The following is a 19,323-nucleotide window of genomic DNA, read 5'->3' as shown; positions in this document are numbered from 1 at the left end:
TTGACTTCTTGCGGTCACGTGCATCACATGCCTTGTTGTGTCTTTCATAATCATTGCTGTCCTAGGGGTTTGGATGCTACAAGGGACCCTTGGATCTCCATGTTCTGTGGTATTTCCAATACCTGTCAATCACACCACCTTGGAAGATCTGGTGTTCCACTGCCCTCTCTGATGGATGACTTGTTATGTTTCTCCTTTCTGACTTGGTTATATTGCTTGTATGTTGTTTCCTTGCTCCAGTGTCTGGCTCCTTGCTGCACATTGATTGCACAGCCAGTATAGCCTTCATCTCCTTGCCATCCCCATCATATGACACCATATGACTTGTTCTGACTTATGTATTTGACTGATCATGTTGTTGATTACTGTGGATATGTGTCACAACTGATATGGTACTTGTACTTAGGGGTATATAAACCTGTGTACTTTACCTTGTATCCTCAGTTTTTCAATTACTTGCAACTCAGCTTCATCCCTTTGCTTTTGTCCTTGTTCCCTCCTCTGTGTGATCTCAGAAGAACTCACCAGAAGGAGCAAACCTCTGTTGGACTTTCACAATAACTGAGCCATAGGGGTTATGACAAGTTCAGCCTGTAGTATTCCCCTTGCACACATTGTGCCTAGTCCATTTGACAAAGTCACTCTGCTTGGGCATAACACCATGATAATTTGATGGTATCCAAGTGGTTTGAGAGTGTGGAAGAGTATGACTTGGCAGGAAAGTGGGGGTAGGCAGCAAATGGATCTGATTCTGTAGCATGTGGCAGCAAGGAATATTGCAGTACAGCAAAGACAAATACCCCATCACAACCATAGATATACTTGATAGTGCCAGGGATGGGCAAACATTTGTAGTTGCCTTTTGGATAGAATAGAATAAGCAAGTTGCCATCATGAGTCAAGAACCTGCTGTACATGGTGTTGTCAAGTTTGAGGTGGGCATGTAGGACTACATGTTGCTGTTGGGTTAGTTCAAACAAGTCCTTCAGCATCACTACCAGCTTAGCACTGTCAGGCACTCATGTTCCAGCATCCAATGCATCTCCATGGGTCTCCCAACCTCCATCCATAGTACCATATGCACAATCAAGAAGAAGTTTACATTCATGGATAGCAGGGGGGCAGTGAGGTCAAGACAACCAACTACAAAGTCTTCCAGCCTTCAGATATGACTGAGTCATTGTTTTCTCCAGCTCTCCTGTTTGTTAGATTCAGTTTCCAAGTTCTACAGCTTAATCCATCAATCACAAACCTGTCTGGTAGTTGGTCAGAAGATGTTGCAGCACCCCGATCAACTGCTCAAATGGAAAGCACCACCATGATTGCACAGGTCCAAAGAGTAGGAGGTAATCATATATGTGGAACAATGCATAGTGATTGGGTTGTGCATCAAGTGTAGGATAGAGTTCCTTCAGCTTTCCAACATAGCTGGCAATATAGGCATGATATGCAGAAGCTTGCAAAGTACTCATGGTCTGAGCACAGGCAAGATTGATGGCAGAAATGAGATCCATTGTGTGATTGAGAACAGCCTTAAGGTCTGTGCCATCATTGGAACTGTCATTACTTGTACCCCAAAGATTGATCAATGTTAGGGGAAGATAAACCATGATCAGTGAGCACCATTCATCTGCCTTGATAGTGCCAGTGGACACATTGCCAAAATTGCTGGGAACAGAGCCCAACCATGATGGTGTCATGACATCACAAATAACTTTGTGAACTTGATTCAACATGTCTGACTTGGCAAACTTGCTGGGTCGGTGCTGTAATGCAGACAAGGGCATCTGCAGCCACTGAGTATACATTGCATCAGCTGCAGGACACATAGTAAGATCAGGAATAACTTACCCAAGCAACAAGCACCTTGGCATAATCAGCTTTGAGAACTTTACCACTCTTTGAGGGAACACACCCTAAGCTCTGGCAAAAAAATTTCAGAGGGAAAGCAGTTTTGTGGACTAGCAACTCCCACAAGTTGGTCATGAAGGACTCAACAGCTGTGTTGTCATCATATGATGGGACTGGTGAAACAAGAAGCTTGTGAAGTGCCAAGACTTGCATGATCTCCTTCATTGTCATAGACAATGCCTTGGGGGTACCAGGGATGACCCACTTAAACTCATAGTGAAATGCAGGAATTACAGAGTGCACAGTGGAAGAAGTCTCTGTGGTTAACCCAAGTGGACTGCACACATGAGTTGAACAAGGCCCTTGAGTATACAATGCATTGAATCTATGACAAGTTGGTGAGTGGGGTCCCAATATGGCAAACACCACAGTTCTGAGTAGTGAACACTGTATTCCTTGAAGATCCTGTCACATGCAGAAGATGTATGTGCATCCCTCCATTGCTCTGCATATTGGTGGAGCTTGTCTTTGTCACACACCATCCAGTTGTTGAAGTCCATCTGACTGTAATTTGTCTTGTGGTAGCAGCTGCAAACAGTGCAGAAGAAGTGACTCCCAATTCCAGTGAAAGTGGCAAGGTGGCAAGAGGCAGGGAGATCACAGACAACAAGGGTGATGGCACTGCATGTAACTCATCTGCCAGGATGATTCACCATTCTCAAAAAGCAAATGCCAGAATCCCAAGCAGCAACTAGGTCATTCATCAGTGGTCATATGTAATGATTAAGATTTTTGAGTGACAGCTGTTTGGGGCCTGGAATAATGCCAGCAAGATAAAGATTTTCTGGCTTGTACCTCAGATCCAATGGCAGATTGAGACATGCCATTGAAATGATCCCAGACAACATGCTTGGTCCCCATACACTCATACCTCCAGGGTTGAAGAAATCCACATGAAGTGCAAACACATATTGACCTTCATCTCCACAATCAACAAAGTGCTTCCCAGGCACAGGCCCATGGAACTCTTGAAGGAACTGGGCTTCAAATGGGTTCTTCACAAAATGTGGTTGTGAGGATGAGGCATGTAAATCATCACATGCAGAGTCCATTGCTGCCTCAGTATCTGGTCAAGACAGTAGTGTTGTGAGGTAGTCTTTGAAGCTGTGGTAGACAAACACCTTCTTTGGGTAAGGATTCCCTTCAGCTCAGGTATTGAGTAATGGCTTGCCACATTGCTTCTCCAGTGAAGGGAAATGAGTGCAGAAGGAAGGATAAGTGGGGAGCCCATGCACCTGGTTAGGCCATATGAGATGGTCAGTGGAGGTTGAGCCCATGTATGGCTTGTGCACATGTGTTACATGAGAGCCATGAACCTATTGACACCTTGTAGTATGGGAGAGCCCAACTGATGAGTGTCATCATGTAGTACAGCTGAGCCTGAGAGGAAATGTTGTCATGAGGAATGGTGCAGCTGTGGTTTGAATTGTCATTGTCAGTTACAAGCAGGCTGGGGAGTAAGTGTCATCATGGACTATGGGAGAGCCCAATAAATGAGTGTCACCATAGCATACAGGTGAGCCCAAGAGTAGGAGTCATTATGGAGAATGGCTGGGCAGAGGTTAGAATTGTCATCATGGGGTACAAGCCAGCTGTGGGATTAGGGTGTAGCCACTGCAATATGAGTAGTCCCAGGTAAGCCCAGAGTTGGGTGTCCCTGGAAGGTATGGATGGGCTCAGCCCCTGAGTTCACCCCTGGCAGCACTGCCATGCAAGCTGGCCCAACACCAATGCCATGCTAGCCATCCCAGCAACAATGCCATGTGGGCTGGTCCACCACCAATGCCATGCAGGCCATCCTGGGACAAATGCCATGTGAGCCAGGCCAACACCAATGCAATATGAACAGGCCAAGTACCAATGCCATGCAGGCCAGCACAATACCAATGCCATGCTGGCTGTCCTGGCATTGATTCCACATGGGCAGACCCAATACCAATGCCATTCAAGGCATCCCAGCACCAATGCAATGTGAGCCAGGCCAACACCAACCCAGGACTAATGCCATGGAAGCCATCCCAGCTGGCACTGATTTAATGTGAACTGGCACAATGCTAATGTCATGGAAGCCATGCTGGCACCAATGCCACATGCTCTGGCACATTGCCACTGCCATGGGGCCATCATGCAGGCCATCCTGGCACTATTGGAATATGTTCTAGCACAATACTAATGTCATGGAAGCTATCCTGGAACCTATGCTATGTATTCTAGCACATCCTCAATACCATGAGGCCTATCCAGGCTATTCTGGCACCATTGTAATGTGTACCAGCACTGGACCAATGCCATGGAGGCCAGCCTGGCACCAGTTCCATGTATTCCAGCATATCCCCAATGCCACATGTCCATCATGCAGGCCATCCTGGCACCTGTGTAATGAGTGCTGGCACATCCCTGATGCCATGAGGCCATCATGCAGGCCATTCTGGCACCATTGTAATGTGTTCTGGCACAACACCAATGCCATGGAAGCCACCCCAGCACCAGTTCCATGTATTTCAGCATATCCCCAATGCCATGAGTCCATCATGCAAGCCATCCTGGCACCATTGTAATGTGTTCCAGCACAACACCAATTCCATGGAAGTGGTCCCAGCATCTATGCCATATGTTCCAGCACATCCCCAATGCCATGAGGCCATCATGCAGGCTGTCACAGCACCATTGTAATGAGTTCTGGCACATCCCCAATGCCATGAGGCCATCAGTCAAGCTGTCCTGGAACCAATGCCATGAATGCCATCCCAGTGCCAATGCCATGGAGGCCTGCCCAGAAATTATACCATGCCATGCCTGACCTGCCTGACCTCCTGGGAGCAGGTCCACAGTGTGTGTATGTACTGGTACCAGTACCATGCCAGAGATGCATGTATTACCACAATGGTGGCTCTGGTGATGACCAGAAGACTAGCCAACTACCCAGTACATTTAAACTGTGAATTCAATGCCTTACAGCCTCCAGCAAGCCAGAACAATACCATGAAAGTCACCATCATGCTATACAGCAAAAACAATTGAGTTATGCAGGCCAGTCATCATTCAATCATCTAGGTGAACCATGACTCCATTGGCCCTTAGTGCTTGTAACACCATGGCCTTGGTACAGACATCACCATACCAGATTGGTTTTCCAGTATCTGAATCATACAGTAACAACTACCAGTAGTGGTAGCTACTTCTTCCTGGAGATCACATTTTGACAGTATAGAATATATTGCTGCATTTAACAAAGTACAAGTACAAAGACAAAAAAACACAAATGGATTGTGAAATGACAAGTACATTGATGTTAGTCAACCTCCATCCTACCTTCCTGTCCAGGCACTGATCTGACTGCTGGTGGTGGTGGAGTAATAGAGATTGCCAGACCTCCAGCAGGTCCATGCACAGCTTTGACATTTGAAGGAGGTACTTCCAAGCCAGCACCTCCCTCAAATGAAGCTGGGGAGGGGGTTCAGTGGACTCCTGTCTTGAGCCACTTTGGGATGATTGAACCTCTACAACACTGGTTGCAGTGCCAAGTTCCACCATGGACTGGCATGTGAGGTACCAGTGTAGGGTTGGAAGTAGTGTGAAATGGGACCAGAGGATGGTTAAGCACATCTGGGGCTGGGAATAGGTGATTACAGATAGCATCTACCACCCAATGGAGAGCAGCAAGCTCAGTACAGGTTACTTCTATCTCCTGCCTCATGTCAGAATTCTCCTGCTTGATGATGGTAACCTCTTCCTGATACTTGTCACAATGGCATGGATCATCAGCACCAGTTGTAGTAGTTGGTGCTGGAGTGATGGGTGGGTCTGTTGCAACACTTCTTGCATGAGACCATGACTGGGATAGCCATGACAGAGTAATAATTTCCACTACTCAATAGAAATATTAGGTTCAACTGATTAGCAAAAAACATAGGACTGTGAATAACTTACTGGGGCAGCCAGTCCATGGGCCAGGAGATGAATGACAGCTTGTTACTTTGGATGGACTAGCAGATTGATTTCAGCTTGGTGCCCTTTGATGTTTGGCTTGTCAACCAGCTGATGGAGCTGGTGCAGCCAGTGTTGAAGTGGTGGGAAGGCCAGCCATGTCTTCTGGGGATCATTCCCAGTGAGGCCTTGAACAGGAGGCTTTTCACTGCATCTTGGACTTGTCTTCCCTCCCCTTGAACAAGCTGCATGAGTATTTGGTACAGTGGCATTTCCAGCATGCCCTGCCAGCTAGCACCATACAGGGCCAACTCCTGTCCCAGCATCTCACACACTGCTCAGCTTCTGGCACTACCTCTCAGGACTCAGGAGGGTTGTTGATGTCTCACTGGTCCTGCACATCCTTGTTGACTGCTGGTTTTGCCTTCTTCATTGGTCTCCTTGACTGGCTCCAGCCTCTACTGGTCTGATCACTGGCATCGACAGGCTTGGCCACTGGCTGGCCACATCTTGACTGGCTACAGCCCTGTGCCTTCTCCCTGTTCTGATCCTCCTCATTTCCCAGCTTCTGCATCACAACTCCAGTGGTCCTAGCCATAGTGTCTGTGGGTGCACATCTTAGGATCCCATATCAGCAGTCTACTCAATTGCCATCCTCAGAATTAGTGCTCACCCAGAAGCCAAATCCTTTGAGCCTCATCCATACCCAACTCTTTCCCCTTCCCCTTATCCACCAGCTGTGCCTGGTGCTTGGCCCTTGATGAAGGCCTGGTAAGCTCCTCCATGACCTTGTAATATGGGTGAGACTTAGGCTGGTGACAAAGGCAATACCATGCATGATCCTTCACATTGGCCTCTCATGCTGTCATCATCTGGTTGAAAGGCAGCCACATCTGCATGGCAAAGATTGTTGCCAGGTCAACCATGTGCATATTGATAGCAATAAGATGTGGAGGGATCTTGAATGCCAGGGGTAGATGTTCAACAACTGTGTGGACCATTCCCTACATAGATGTCAGGAATGGATATCATGGCTGTGCAATTTCACTTACCAGCTGGGCCCCCACAAGCTGAGCTGCATTTGCCCCAGTGCTTAGTGTCCCTGGCCCTGAAGTCCTCTCAGTGCCTGCATTGTAACCCTGGCAGCCTCCTTGACCATCTGCTTGGCATTTTCAGCAGTGATGACTGGCTGGATGTTGTTGGTCAATTGTGCCAGGATGAAGGTGCTGGTGTTGGCAGTAGACATAGTGCTGTTAAAGCTTAGGTGTGCAGGTGGTGGGTGCTTGAGTGGTGTGGTGAATTTGCTGGCTAGCATACACCATTCAACAGGCTTACATAAGCACAATACAAATGCTCACTCCAGTGATGCTGTGATTTACAATAGTCAATGTACTGGTTTAACCATTGAACATATTTTGGTGGGAGTAATGTATGGCAGTTGACAGTCATTCCACTAAGTGCCCATTTCCATTATGTATGCACTTGCACATCCTGCATGATGACTAGTGAAAAAATATTGTGTAATGCAATCTTATCACTGGTACCTGAAATCATTCTCAAACACCTACAACATTTTGAACTTTCATATGGCTCCCAGAAATGTTAGATTCAGTTCCAGCAGTCCAGATAAACTCTGTAAGTCAACCAGTCCAAGGACCATTACTTCTAATGACTGTGTGCAGTAATTTCATCATGCCATGATATGCAGCAGCTTGCATCTCTCGATGAGGATGAGGAAATGTTCACTGAAGATGACCTGCCAGACACACCATCATCCCCATTATGCGAGCCACCTTTTGAGCTGTCCCCAGCTCAAACAATATGCACAACCAGAAAGGAACCCTCCTTCCAGTCCTCTGGTTCACCCAGATCACCTTTGATAGCACCAGCATGGGAGTCATTGGCACCATCTCCCTCCTCTAGCAGCCCATTGGTTGAGCCTCCTTGGGACTCCATATCAACACACCTCTCTGACAGCACCCCATTACTTGAGCCAGCATGGGACAAATTACCACTACCTGTTGCCCCAGGTATGCCATTGCACAAGCTGCCTTTGGGGTTGCCCCCACCATTCCAGTCCCCACTGGTCAGTCCTTTACAAGAACCAGCATTTCAGTTGCCTGCTGCCACAAGATTGTCAGCTTACATCTACCCAACTCATGCAGCTGGCCAATCATCATGACCATTCATCCTATTGCATGAGCCCCAATTTCAGTCCTTAACTCCCTCTGTGTCACCAGCCTGTTGCAATCCTATCCTGGTTCCCAGCCCAACAACATTCACATCACCTGGCAGCAATTTCCCTGGTCCTTGTCAACCTATGGACCTTTCAGATGCTCCTGCATCATTCAGCTCCACATTGATACCACTGGCTAGATCCCCATCGCCAGTGCCAATCCCATTGTTGCATTTGGAGCTTTAGCAGTCTCCCAGGAGTTTGCCATACAGCCAGGAGTTGATACTCCACAAGCTGAGTGTAAGTCCAGAAGTTCCTATGCAACCATAGCTAAACATGTCTACCAGTTCAAATGTCAAGGTGGATCTCCAGTATCATGGCTAGGAGTGGGGCATGTCAGCCAGACATCAATGCCACACACGATGCCAATCTGATCACTGCATATAGGTATTATGCCAATACCCTGGTGGATGCAACCAGGGAGTGGTGATCACATGTTGAGTGGCATGCCATGCTTACCAGATTCTGGCAACAGTTAGCAGATCTTCTGGAGGAAGAGCTGGCAGGCATAGGCAGGCTACCATCTTAAACCAGACCAGCTTTAATTTGTATATTTAACTCATTTCAATGAACATTATGTTGAATGGAATTGGAGAAGTGCACAAATTGGCTGCAATTGGATTATGACAGTGGGTTACAGTACATGGTAGCTATGGGGCTGGTAATTCACTGGCAATTCTTGCACTGTGCACTATATATGGTTGTTGCCAGTCTACTGGAAAACAGTAGGTACTGGCCTCAATTCTACCATCACCTCCTCATGGTTGGAGTAGGATAATTATCATCTGGCCACCATGGGGGCCTATGATTCTGCTCTGGGCAATGAGCCACACCATCCTCTTCTGCTTGATCCAACAGTCCATCTTCCCTGTCCATCACACAGCATCTAGGCCTGGCATTTGAATTCCTACCCACTGGATCAACTCCTGACATAGATAAGTGTGTGTAATTGTGTTATGGATGTATACCTATGATCATTAGGTGATATGACTGTCTTATCATTCTGGGCTGCTGTAGAATGCTGTAATGAGAGGATTAACCAAGTGTGCATGGAAACCAACCATTGGATCTGATTCTTGGCTTGGGCTTGGGCTTCCTTGCAGTTAAATTGCCACCATCATTGGCATGATTGTCTGATACAATTCTATCAGCAATATTCATTGTTGCTGGATACCACTTACCAGCTGGCTTGGGGTATGCAGTAGCCATATTGTGCCAGTCTGATGTGGACTGGTTCCATCATCTGTTGTCCTCCTGTGCATTGGATGTTCCAGTGGGATGATCTTCAGCACACAATTCCAAGGTCATGTTAGGGTTACCAGTAAAGAATCTGACCAGCTCCAACATACCATCTATCCGTTGCTGTTTGGTGGAAGGTTTTGTGGGAGGAGCTGGTTCCTCCTCTGAGTGATGTCCATAGTCAGAGCCATCAAGAGAATTTACTTAATGTGCAATCAGTTATGTATATCCAAATTGATCATGACCTCACCTTCCATCCAGGGTCTCTTCCCTTTGGCTTTGTCTGACCAGTGTTGGTGTTTGGTGACCAGCTCCTCCAGGGAACCATCCTGAGATCTCCACCTTCAGAACTGGAAGACATCTTCTGGGTGCTCCTGCTGTCACTCCTTCCAGAACTCCAAGGTTTTGATTAGTTCATGATGTGTCAGCCTGGTGGGCTCTTTGAACAGGATATTGGGAGGAAGATACTTGGAAGACACATAGGATGCCCAGGTTGTCAGCTATTGCAGCCCAAGGTACACTGGCATTTGTCTTCCCACAAGCCAAGCCTGTGTTTAGATGTTAGTAACTCATCAACCATAGGAAATTGGCATGTATGATAATGGCTGGTTACAAACACCCTCATGATGTCCTTTAATTCTGGTGTCTGTAAGTCCAAGAGATTTGGAAGAATGGGTGTGCCATCATCATTGGTAGACAGGGAGAATTGAGACTGCTTTTTTCCTTTCTGTGCTTTTACTGTGGTTTGACTGGCCTCATCCTCTCTGCTACCATCCTCTGTACCATTGGCCCCAAAGGCCTTCTTTGCATAGGCTGACCACTTTCCATGAAGGTCTTCCCAATCCAAATAGAGCTCTCCATCACCCAGCTCATCATTGAAGTCATTCCTACACCAGTCAGATATGGTGAAGCCTGTCAGGAAGGCACTCACACTCCAACCATCACTTCACCTTCCTTATCCTTCCAAGCTGACATGATCACCACTCTCATCCCACACTGCTTCCACATGTCATATGCAAACTGTTTTGCATACTTCTGGCCCTTACTTGTTGCTGCCCTGCATTTAAGTTAGTATTGCCCATGGGAGAACTTGGATGCTTATTCTGCCTTGGCTTTGGGTGGCAGCTTTCTCTCATTCCACTCTTTTGCCAAATGGGCTGCCTGGTCCAATTCAGCCTTGGTCAATGACTGGACTACCTTCTGAATGGCTGGCTGATAATGTTTGATCATAGCTGACATCCCAGGATGTATTCTGGCCTTCACAAGTACTTGCTGGATATCCTTCTTACACTGCAGCTTGATCACCTTTAGGGCCATCCATTTGGAGCCATACTTGACCAGGGCCTTCCATGCACAGGACCAACTGTTGTTATACATCCAGTGCTTGATGGCCTGTAAAATATACTTAATATGACTGTGAGTACATTAAAACTGTCAAGCTTACTGTCCATTTTCTATTCCATTCATTTTGTTTGAGGCTCTTGTTAGTATCTAGCCATTTGATTTTGTTCCACATGCCCTCCATCAGTGAGGCCCTTTTGTTTGTGTCAGCTTCCTTCCAATCATTTAGACCATCTTGGAGGATTTGAAGTTTGTCTAGTCTCAGCTTTCCTGGTGCAGATTTTGTTGTCTCCATGCTATCCAAGCTAGATTCCTCATCAGAGCAAAAGTCCTCCTCATCTGAGGTATTAACACAATTAGTACTGTGATTGCTGCTGGCCATTCTGAATGTTGGAGAAGGTGTTGGGGTTGGTTAGTTGCAGGTAATGTTACCCTCTGTTGAAAGAAAATTTGGAGTCCATTCCTCATAGTTACTGTCACCCATTCTTGAATAAAGTTCCAGGGGCCAAGTAATGTTCTGGTCATGATACATACCCATTGTTAGTATGGTCTTGTTCCAGTTGATTGGTACCATAGCCAAACATGGTAAGCTGATTCATCTATCATCCAGTCTGCTACTATATATAGATAAAGTATAGTTTGATCCTGATTGGATCTTCTGACATTGATTCCGAGATCCAACTCAAATCATAGTTGTGCCAGGCATTCACAATGAGGCATGTATGGCTGAGGCCTGCAGACATCCTGCAAGGACTTGATACTAGACATGGGCAAGTCACAAATCACCCAAGCTGCAGTGGCCACCCCAGTAACCCATGTCACTTGGAAAAAGGTGAAAACAACCAGGGGATCCAAAGAAAAGATGGTCAAGTTTACTCCAAGAGAAAAGGCAAGATATGCAACTGGCCAAAGCAATGAATCACCTACTAGGGCAGGATCTTCAAGCATCCAGGAACCCAATTTAGTCCAGGGTAATGATGCTGACCTATATTGCTACATGGATGATGCATCACCACTGAGGACATCAAGAATTCCAAAAAGCCAGGTGTGCATTATCAAACATCCCAGTGTTGGCAATGTGTGCCTTATGGTATTACAGAACAGTTATCTGGAAGAGTGGCTGCCCTATAAGAGTAGATACCTGTCTGTGCTCTTGGACATGGAGGCCCTGCCTGATGTCATGGCTTGTTTTGTGTGTAAAGCAGAAGGGGCACCATATAGATGCATGGACTGTGCTCATCACCCATTGTCTTGTAAAACATGTTGCATTGAGCAACACAAACTCAGACCATTCCATTGCAGTAAAAAAATGGAATGGAAGATTCTTTGAAGACTTCACTCTATGGCTGGTGAGTTCCAGTTTCAACCCATCATCTGTGATGACTGATATTGTAGGTTGGTTTGGTGCTACACTTGGGCCATGCTGGAGCACCATGCCCAGCAGGAGAAGGTTCTTGGGAGGATGCTGTCAGCCATGTAGATGAAGAGTGGGAGGACATCAAGGAGAGTCAACAACCAGCACATCTCAACCCACCAGATGATAGAAACTACCTGACAGTTGTGGACACTGGCAGTGTGCACTTTTGCAATGTGCAGTATTGCAACTGCCCTGGGTCTGAGGATTCACATCTTCAGCTTACCATGGCCAGCCTATTCCCAGCTACGACTAAGGCACCAAGGACAGCTTTCACTTTCCAGGTGCTGGATGACTTCATCAGGGACAATGTTGAATGTGGAACCTCCACCATGAACTATTATAGCAAACTTAAGAGAGTCACCTCAAGTGCATTTCCTCACCTAGTGCTGGTGAGTGCAATCACCCCTGGCCTACCATATGCCACATCACTCATGCCAGTTGAAGAATAGGTATAGGGAATTGCTCAGGGTGTCAAGAATGTGGAGGCTCCTAAAGCTGTTGAAATGGCAGGGATTCCATCAACAGTTGCCTGATCCCCAGGCTGGTGAACTTGTCCTCTTCTTCCCTGCCTGTCCCCAGCCAGGGATCAATGTACTGGATCAGGATATCAATCTCTCTGAGTCTCTATTCTATTCATTATTGCAAAGGCATTGTTAGCCTGACTTGTGTAGCTGGCAGTTTGCTAGGACCTTTGTGATGGACAGCAACTTCAAGGCCAAGCATATGCTGCCCAAGAATGCTGCCAAAGAGGTCTGGCTCATGGATGGAAATGGCTTCATGGTCACATCAGCTCCATACAAGGAATATTTGACTGGGACCATAAATTGAATAGAAGTTGGTGCACCATGATCTCTCCAAAGGCACTGGACTGATTGCATCATGCAGAAATCTGACTGCAATAACCACTGGGCTGTTAATCAAGCAAATGCACAAAGGAATAAGTTGGAATTGACCAGGATTGGTGGATGTGCCTGTGTGAGGCATGGCTGTTTTGTACCTCATGCAATGGTCGACCTTCAGAAGGGAGAGCAGTATGCACCAATTCATAGTCCCTGGTCATGACTAACAATATAGCAGGCAGGTCAATATGGATTATGCTCTGGTCCATGCCATGCACCATGGATTGGACCCCTGGCAACCAGTCATAACCTTTTATGACATCAATTGTCAGTATAGCAAGAACTTGGCCCACTGGCTTGAGGAAAATAGATATCTCTCTCTGCCTTCCAGATTACAGATTCAGCCCAGCATTGGACTATGGCATGTCCATGGCCATCAGACAGAGTGCTTTGCCAGATATGCTCCAAACTTTATTCTGGGTGCTGGCCAGGTGGACAGTGAAATCATGGAGACCCTCTGGTCTTCTCTCAACATAATCTCACCATCAGCCCAGGGAATGGCAACAGCACACTGTCAGGAGTTGCTGGACTTCCAAATGAATGATAGTAACTTCCTCAAAATGATATGGATGCATATGTCATCACAGTACCTGGTTGACCATCACTTGATTACTTGCACATAGCATCAGCATTGAAATGGAAGTTCAAGGTTGCCAAGCAGTCATTAGCAACAATCCAAGATAAATTCAATGAGTTGGATAGCAAGGTACTGGATGGCTTGTGTCAGTTATGGGTGGAACAAGAACTTGTGGTGCAGTCATGCTGGTGGAATACTCTGCAGGCCATGGACATATATGAAGTCCAGCTGGAGAAGGGTAAGGGGGCCAACTGTATCATCTGTCCCATAACTTACATACATCATGGTAGCACCCACCATGAAAGCCATTGAGATTGACCTAATCCATAACAACTGTTCATTCAGCAGCTCATGTGGTTCAGCTACTTGGATTGCACATGCATTAAAGGTTGAGCAGGCTCAAATAGTGCTTGCTATGGATACATGACAGATGGACACCAGGGCAACAGAGGCAGACTGGTTGTTGATTTTGCACTGGCAAGACTGGTTGCAATCACAGATTGATGCACTAGTACATGGAGCAGCACAGTTCATCAGAAATGACTGGCAAGTTAACCCCAGGCAAAGGCCCAGAAGTATAGCCACATTCAACAGGGACAGTAACAACAAAGCTGATGATCCATTCCTCCCTGGTCATTCCTGGTCACCAGGAGGTCAGTGATGTTCCACTGCCATCATATATCAGAGTACAGTATTTCCATGACATTGGCCTCATCAGTCTTGTGGAACAGGAAATACATCTGAGACAGGGCCAGGCAAATGATGCATTGCATGAATTGCATCTGGCCCTCATGGACAAGGCCATGATATTTTATACAGATGTCTGGAAAGGAGGGAACTACAAAATGACAACCCAGGCATGGGGGCAGATATCCAATGCAGAGGCAATGGTTCAGCAGCATGCCACCATCTATCGCCAGTGCCAAAAGCAACTCATTGCACTGGGGGCTGGGGAGGACATTCTTGACAAATACCAAGAATTGAATAGGGCAGACCTGACTGTGAGTGCCACAATTGCAGACCCAAATGCAAGAGGTCATCATGATTACACTCTGGCCTGGTTTTGGACTGTGGACCTTCCCCAGGATTCTGCCATGAATGACAGGATGTTGGAATGTAGGCAGATCAATTGGGCTTGTGTGAAATACTGACTGAATTATCACAGTGTATCAAGTCAACTGGCTGTGTACAAAAGTGCTATGGGATTGCTGGGAAGAAGAGCTAGAGTTATTCACGCTGGAGACTGGGTGGACACAGAAATTCTTCTTACACAAGGAGAAATTCTGGAGTGGCCAGCATATGAAGGTATTGGCAGTGGGCAATACCAGCTTCACATGTTATATGGCTAGGCAGTCCCAGATGTATTGGGATTTAGCCAGAACACTAGGATGTACTTCAAGATATGAATTGGAAGAGTAATGTGCATATATCTCCAGATAGTATGAAACTGGGGAAATTACATATCAAGATTCTAATGAGATGTGTAATGAGGACAGCATCCTACTTATTGGTGGCTCCCAGCCAGGTAACTGAATTGACTTGGAAGTCCTCAAGCTGGTCCTGTACTTGTCCAAGCCTGTCAAAAAGGGTGAGCCGTTCACTGCAGAATTCCATCACACCATGGAGCTGGCAAATCTCCTCCTCCTGATGGATCATCTTGTCACAGCTTTCAATCAACTGGCCAATGCTGTCTGATGGCATTTGGTCCATGTCACACAGCAGTGGGAGACTGTCTTTTCCTTCCTATGGCACAGATGGATTCAATGGAATGATCGAAAAATGATCACTGCACACCTCAACCCCAACAAAGAATTCCTTGGCCTCCTGCAAAACTTCCTCCAATGACTGACAATCATACCCATCCAGATGGGTAGGGTCCCTTGTCCACCAGGTATGTGGCATAGGACTGGTGTGGATCATATGTCTCACCTCTCCTCTTTTGACCTGCAGCACATTCAACTCCATGATGTGTGCCAGCAGGGCAGTCTCTCCCATATTTTGTATGGCCATCCACCAGAGCAGTTCATTGGCAACACATGGGACCTTCATGATTGTCCCATATGAGTTGCAGGTAGCCAGGGCCTGCTTCAATATATGCTGTGGAAAAGTGCATGACACAGCAAACCAGCATCCATTTTGACAAACTCACTGTTTCCACCTGAACCTGCCAATACCAGTCATCTGGCAGTCAATTGCTTGGGTTGTTGGCCTGCTGCAAAGCATATGTGAACCATCTAAATTGGACACCAATGTATTGGATTATCATGGAGAGGTAGGATAGATTAGTGGTCCTGACATCCATGGTGATTCAGAGTAGAGTTGGATCAGGTGCGAATGTTATTACATAGCAATATGGCTGACACATGTGATGACTGCAAGATAAGAGATCATCAATAATCACATCCCAGGAGGCCAGAATAGCAAGTGGCCTATCCCGGCACAGCAGTTATCATGGGCCAAGTGGCTGGATATCAATCTGAACAAGACCAGTGTTGATACTGTAGTGTATCTATGCATTACTGGCACCACTGGACCAGTACTGGGAAAGGCAGCATTGCATTTTCTAAATGGCTGTGGAATAGGCAATTAGTTGGAAAGGCCCCAGGCTATCATCCAATGCTTGTGGACAGTGTATAATGAAAGGTCTACATGCTGAAATATGACCAGTGTGGTAGGAAGTGTAGCTAGTGCCAGACCTGTAGCAGAACATTGTATCTGTGCATTACTGGCACTGCTGGATCTGTACTAGAAAAGGCTGCATCATGTTTTCTCAATTGCTGTGGAGTATGAAATTAGGTTGAAAGGCCCCAGTCCATCATCTAATGCTTTGGCATGGTGTATAAAGGAACACAAACACCATGAAATGGAACCAGTGTGGTAGGAAGTGTAGCTAGCACTGGAGCCATAGCAGAACTTGCCATCTATTGCCTCTATCTTGGTACCCATACCATGCTGGAATAATATGTGGAAGCCAGAGGTACTATGCCACCATGGTGGCACCTGTTTTTGAAGGCTGGAATGGTCATTTACCAATGCCATGTAACCATGGCAGCTTCACTATGGCCCAGAAAACACCAGCATACATAGCCACAGTTCCATACTACACACTACAGCTACCAGATAACCCATTGTCAACACCATGCTCACTATATGGTCTTCCATTCTTAATGGCAATAAATCACAGTGCCACCTGGGATATTACACACTATATGCACTGGAATTCTCCAGTCAAACCTTCCCAGGACTGAATGCCCCCAAACCAGATCCTCCACTCTACATTCCAACACATGGCATTGTTGCCATGAATCAGATAGTGGCCAGCATGCATGCAGCATACAATAATAGAAGTAAGCTGATGTCCTGGCTGAATGTAAAGTCAAATGTAAATTGTATTGCAGAGCAAAGTGGCATTGATCTGACCTGGCTTTCTGAGCACCTTTCAGCTATGGAATTGGGGGTTGATGAAACCCAGGAGGCAGGCCACCTGGCAGTGCATCCATCAAGTCTCACTGGCTTTGTGGATGAACCTATGGTAATCCTTGGTACCAGCAATACCATTGCATTGTGGTACCTTCCCAGTGCCATCACCAATGATTTGCAAGTCAGTTCAAACATTTCCTTTACACTCTATATTATTCAGGCATCCCTGCAGACACACATGCTTGCCACTCTGGACCCCCTTCACCATGCAATGTCCAAGAGTATGACAGGTGACTCCTGGCAGAAAAATGCTGAATATTTCAATCACACTTCATGGTCACCAGGGTGCCTGGAGTTCTCCCCAGCCAGGCACCAACAGGGGCATATGGTATGGTTATATTACCTCAGGGGTATGTCTCTCAAGTGGCATCCAGACCATGAACTTTTCCCCATCAGTTTCCACTGACCTACAGATGGATGCCAGTTGTGAATGGTCCCAGTGGTCTTACCCCTTGGCTGCCATCCTCTCCAGTGCACTTTCAATTATGCACCCAGGCCTGTATGACACTGGAAGGCAAGCCATGCAGTCATTGGACACATGGTTGAGTCAGCATAACCAAGATATGCATGATGCCTTGCAGCACTGGCCATCAGTTTTTACTAATGTCTCCATAATCTCTAACCAGACCACACCCTTTCACTTGGACCCACACTCACAGTCCAATTGGTATGACATGCTGGTCATGGTTGGCAATTATGAAGATTGTGTATTGGATATCCCCATGCTTGGCCTTCAGTTCCTTTACAACCCCAGCACTGTAGTTGCATTTTCTAGCAGGCTTCTTTGACATGGGGTTAGTTCTGTGGGTGGGAACCAATGTTGCTTTGCCTACTACATGAGGGACAACATACACAATTGGATAGGGATACCCTGTGGGGATTGGATGAGAGTTCAGAATGTCCAGACTTGGTTGATGCCTGCAGGTCTGGTGGGACATTCCATATAACCTACACTTATCCAATAGGGCATCCATGTAAAGGTAGTTCTATAGATATTATATGCCATCCTGAGCCAAGTTATTTTCCATATACCTCCCCCAAATATCAACTATGGCTGGCCCATAATTGGTGGAACACTTCAACTCAAGCCAAATCCAGTCAGACGGCACACTGGGAGATTTGCTTGCTTGTTGTGCATGAGACCATGGCATATGTGCCAGATCACATGGATTGGTGATCATAATACATGGTGTGAGTCAAAGTGCAGTTCAGTGGTGAAAACCAACCAAAACCAACACAAAAGACAAAAAGAGCAAGTGGTGGTGTGCCTATGTGGTACCTAGATGGTAGAACCTTTGATTTGGGTGGGTTTTTTCAAGCTACAACACTCAAAGATGAGTGCTGAGGGTTGGGGGTGCTCCTGATGAAGAAGGAGCAGGAATGTGAGAGAATGCAATAAGGTAGACTGCTGTCAGCCTACAGAAGGATGGATGACAACTTAATTTGATGCTCTGAGCTGCACTGAGCTCAGGGAGGACTTAGAGTGAAGTAGATTGATGATAGATGATAATAAGCAAAGTAGACAATAGCTAGACCCTTAATAAAGTCTCAACTATTGAAGCTGATGGAGGATTTACTGAGTGATGATAAAAATGTGAGAAAGAGGGGCTCTCTGACATCTTCTTCCTCTTTTTTGCTATCTAAGTACAGTGATTTATATATGAGACTGGTACAAAGACATTGCAGGGAGCAGGGAGGAAGGATCCATATGCTTCTTGGACTGGAGAGACTGAAACAACCACATAAGACCTTTCCAAGTGAATGACAGACCTGAGGCAACCAAAGAACATCCTAGAGGTCATACTGACAAAAAGAACATGCTGTCCAAGCTGGATGGGCTGAGAGGGCACAGACAAGGATGGGATGTACCAGGATGCTTCAGGACAGAAGCTGGTAGGAACTCCTGGTAGATATATGTAGCCATGGTCCCTAGCAAAGGGGACAAGCAAAATGATTGACATGGAGGTGGCCATATCAGAAGAATTAGTGAAATGAGCATCTTTTTGAGGGAGTGCTGTAGAAATGTGTGCAGTGTGCAAATCCTTTCCAATTTTGGAAGGTAGGATCACATGGCTGAGCACTACAAGCAAGTGTGGGAATGGTCTTGGTATCTGCAGAGACAGCAGAGATATGTCAAAAACTGGAATGCCATACACAGGTGCTTAAGAATTTTAACCAGTGCTTAACTCACTCCCTTTCTTTTTCTTTGGCACTGATGACTCATTCTTGTGCAAGGGATGACTGTTGACATTTCTGGTTGTCCTTCTTCACATGAGGGCTATGGTCTTCATCTCCA

The 19,323-nt window shown here is 46.3% G+C and overlaps 4 protein-coding genes across 4 annotated transcripts; 2 read left to right on the top strand and 2 right to left on the bottom strand.

The window, feature by feature from the left end:
- Window positions 1–4,440: 4,440 nt before the first annotated feature.
- Window positions 4,441–11,238, bottom strand: F5J12DRAFT_781726 (uncharacterized protein; the record flags this gene model as incomplete). The annotated part of the gene is made up of 26 exons (XM_051742604.1): window positions 4,441–4,821; window positions 5,224–5,550; window positions 5,591–5,778; window positions 5,842–5,897; window positions 6,228–6,441; window positions 6,512–6,650; window positions 6,762–6,842; window positions 6,891–6,997; window positions 7,197–7,206; window positions 7,407–7,471; window positions 7,608–7,631; window positions 7,680–7,921; window positions 8,205–8,330; window positions 8,534–8,613; window positions 8,648–8,684; window positions 8,829–9,000; window positions 9,136–9,207; window positions 9,256–9,294; window positions 9,424–9,516; window positions 9,564–9,655; window positions 9,833–9,861; window positions 9,933–10,200; window positions 10,245–10,370; window positions 10,455–10,705; window positions 10,758–11,037; window positions 11,189–11,238. The coding sequence occupies 26 exons, from the start codon at window positions 11,236–11,238 to the stop codon at window positions 4,441–4,443; spliced, it is 3,549 nt and encodes a 1,182-aa protein (XP_051601322.1).
- Window positions 11,239–11,420: 182 nt separating this feature from the next.
- On the top strand, window positions 11,421–14,966 carry F5J12DRAFT_781725 (uncharacterized protein; the record flags this gene model as incomplete). Its single annotated transcript, XM_051742603.1, has 15 exons — window positions 11,421–11,699; window positions 11,754–11,850; window positions 11,957–12,003; window positions 12,050–12,460; window positions 12,582–12,662; window positions 12,750–12,851; window positions 12,957–13,102; window positions 13,302–13,516; window positions 13,594–13,676; window positions 13,698–13,785; window positions 13,838–13,953; window positions 13,978–14,200; window positions 14,235–14,548; window positions 14,633–14,663; window positions 14,713–14,966. The coding sequence occupies 15 exons, from the start codon at window positions 11,421–11,423 to the stop codon at window positions 14,964–14,966; spliced, it is 2,487 nt and encodes an 828-aa protein (XP_051601321.1).
- An 81-nt stretch (window positions 14,967–15,047) lies between these two features.
- F5J12DRAFT_781724 (uncharacterized protein) lies at window positions 15,048–15,596 on the bottom strand (the record flags this gene model as incomplete). Its single annotated transcript, XM_051742602.1, has 2 exons — window positions 15,048–15,290; window positions 15,342–15,596. The coding sequence occupies 2 exons, from the start codon at window positions 15,594–15,596 to the stop codon at window positions 15,048–15,050; spliced, it is 498 nt and encodes a 165-aa protein (XP_051601320.1).
- A 1,090-nt stretch (window positions 15,597–16,686) lies between these two features.
- On the top strand, window positions 16,687–17,815 carry F5J12DRAFT_781723 (uncharacterized protein; the record flags this gene model as incomplete). Its single annotated transcript, XM_051742601.1, has 5 exons — window positions 16,687–16,894; window positions 16,946–17,148; window positions 17,188–17,257; window positions 17,312–17,377; window positions 17,424–17,815. 5 exons carry the CDS (start codon window positions 16,687–16,689, stop codon window positions 17,813–17,815), a joined length of 939 nt encoding a protein of 312 aa, XP_051601319.1.
- Window positions 17,816–19,323: the final 1,508 nt, after the last annotated feature.

This window comes from Pisolithus orientalis, assembly GCF_024613125.1.
Source record: "Pisolithus orientalis strain OTSU chromosome Unknown F5J12scaffold_9, whole genome shotgun sequence".
Taxonomy (NCBI): Eukaryota; Fungi; Basidiomycota; class Agaricomycetes; order Boletales; family Pisolithaceae; genus Pisolithus; species Pisolithus orientalis.
Note: the sequence above shows the minus strand (reverse complement) of the source record. Positions and strands in the feature narration are given on the sequence as shown.